The sequence below is a fragment of the Myotis brandtii genome, unplaced genomic scaffold, assembly GCF_000412655.1.
Source record: "Myotis brandtii unplaced genomic scaffold, ASM41265v1 scaffold213, whole genome shotgun sequence".
NCBI lineage: Eukaryota > Metazoa > Chordata > Mammalia > Chiroptera > Vespertilionidae > Myotis > Myotis brandtii.
Genome location: NW_005357962.1, coordinates 2,392,089 through 2,393,738, shown reverse-complemented (window position 1 = coordinate 2,393,738; position 1,650 = coordinate 2,392,089). Strand labels below are relative to the sequence as shown.

The 1,650-nt window shown below is 51.8% G+C and overlaps 2 protein-coding genes across 2 annotated transcripts in view; one reads left to right on the top strand and one right to left on the bottom strand.

Annotated features, from left to right (window-relative positions):
* The window catches only part of HEATR4 (HEAT repeat containing 4), a 41,607-nt gene that overhangs the window by 28,353 nt on the left and 11,604 nt on the right, over positions 1–1,650 (top strand). The window contains exon 15 of the mRNA XM_014539331.1: positions 405–460. Coding sequence (XP_014394817.1) covers positions 405–460 — 56 coding nt within the window. The remainder of the gene's footprint in view (positions 1–404; positions 461–1,650) is intronic.
* Positions 102–1,650, bottom strand: part of LOC102256784 (chromosome unknown open reading frame, human C14orf169) — a 2,455-nt gene continuing 906 nt past the window's right edge. Inside the window, exon 2 of the mRNA XM_014539340.1 lies at positions 102–1,648. Within this exon, the coding sequence (XP_014394826.1) occupies positions 588–1,648 (1,061 nt within the window). The 3' untranslated portion in view covers positions 102–587. The remainder of the gene's footprint in view (positions 1,649–1,650) is intronic.

Sequence of the window (1,650 nt, the reverse complement as noted above, 5' to 3'; positions counted from 1 at the left end):
CAGTTTGCCGACCACTGACCTAGGCCATTATAGATTGTCCCCATCTTCCTCCCCCCCTCCAACATTCCTTCAAACCATGCCACATAATAATCTAGCCTTAGAAAAGGGAAACATGCTTTGGCACTTTAATAACTTTTAACATTCATACAAACTCACAATAACAAACAGGATACTAACCCCAACCCTCCCCCAAACTGATGAATGAGAACTCAAATTAAGGATGCAAAGCAATTCCAAATAAAAACTTCTAATGTCTCAAGCAGAACGACAGCAAGTGCTACACAGTACACTGAAGCCTGAGGAGGATGATTAAGTTCGTATTCTGAAATGATCAGGGATCAAGGTTACTTGGGTAGAAATAGCTTTTTTCCACCTCCAACTTCTGCTTTTATTTCTGTGCCTAGATGTGGTGGTTCCTAAAACATCCTCTGAGTTTTTTGACACTGCAGCAGGCCTAAAGGTAAGTGTGAGCACAGTGATGGTTATCAAGGTAAGAACGTGAGTTTTTTCCCCTCCAGAACAAGGTGGTGGTGGTAGGAAAGAGTCATCACTACTGCCTTGTTTCCAGCAATCAGCGAGAAACTAGTTCAGGTAAGAGGCATCTTGGTGAGCAGCAACCCCTTATCATATAACATGGTGGCCAAGGAAAGCTGGTCCTCCACACTGTCACAGGGCAGGTCCCCTACTCTCACAAACTCGGGGTAGGAGCGGAGTAAGAGTTCCATGGCATCAGCTTGCTGGGGTAATATCTCCAAGCACTTGGGCTCTTCCAGGTGATAAACACGGGAGTTTTCCACCGTGTAATAGAGAAACAAATGGCCTCCCTCGCCCAACAGCCGGGCTATCCCATCCTGAAGCATGTGCACTTCTGTTTCTGTTGTCAGCTGGGCTCCTACGTTCACAGGCTCTCCTGCCTCCCAGCGAATTGGGAGCCCGTAAACACTTAGTGCCCTCTCCCTGTCAGTTAGCACGGGAGGCAGAGAATCGTGGATGAAGTCTTTGGCTCGCTGGTCAGCCACAGCATCGACAGGAGCAAAGTGTCCCAAGCGGGCAACCAAGACTCGCACCTTCTCCATGAAAGCAGTTCTTCGAGGATCCTTAGAATCCGAATGCTGGGCCCCCATGTAATCCATGAAGTCTCGGGGCAGTCCCCTACGAAACTCCACATTTTCCTCCATGGCAGCCTGCACCGCCAGAGGCAGTACAGCCTCCAAGAAGTCACCCCAGGTATTGCGCTGGTACGTGGACAAGGTGAGGTGGAGAGAGTGCACCCCATCCTGGCATTCGGCTTGGTGAATGAAGCCCCGAGGAAAATAGAGCAAATCTCCAGGTTCCAGCACGGTCTGCAGCACCGGCTCACCAAGGTCTTCCTGGCTGAAGTTGGGGCTGGACGTCAGGGCCAATTCCTCAGTCGGGACCCGGGGTCGGTAGACACGCCAGAGTTTCCGACCTTCCAGCTGCAGCACAAACGCCTCGATGTCGTCGTAGTGGGGGGCAAAGCCCTGCGAGTTGGGGGGCGTGAGGTAAACGTTGGAGCCTGCCATACTTCCAAACTGCTCCTGGAGCACAGCCAAAAACTGCCACACGGTGGTCGAGAAGGCCTGGGGACAAAGGAGGCGCAGGGAGCAGCCGGCCTGGTACAGGGACCAC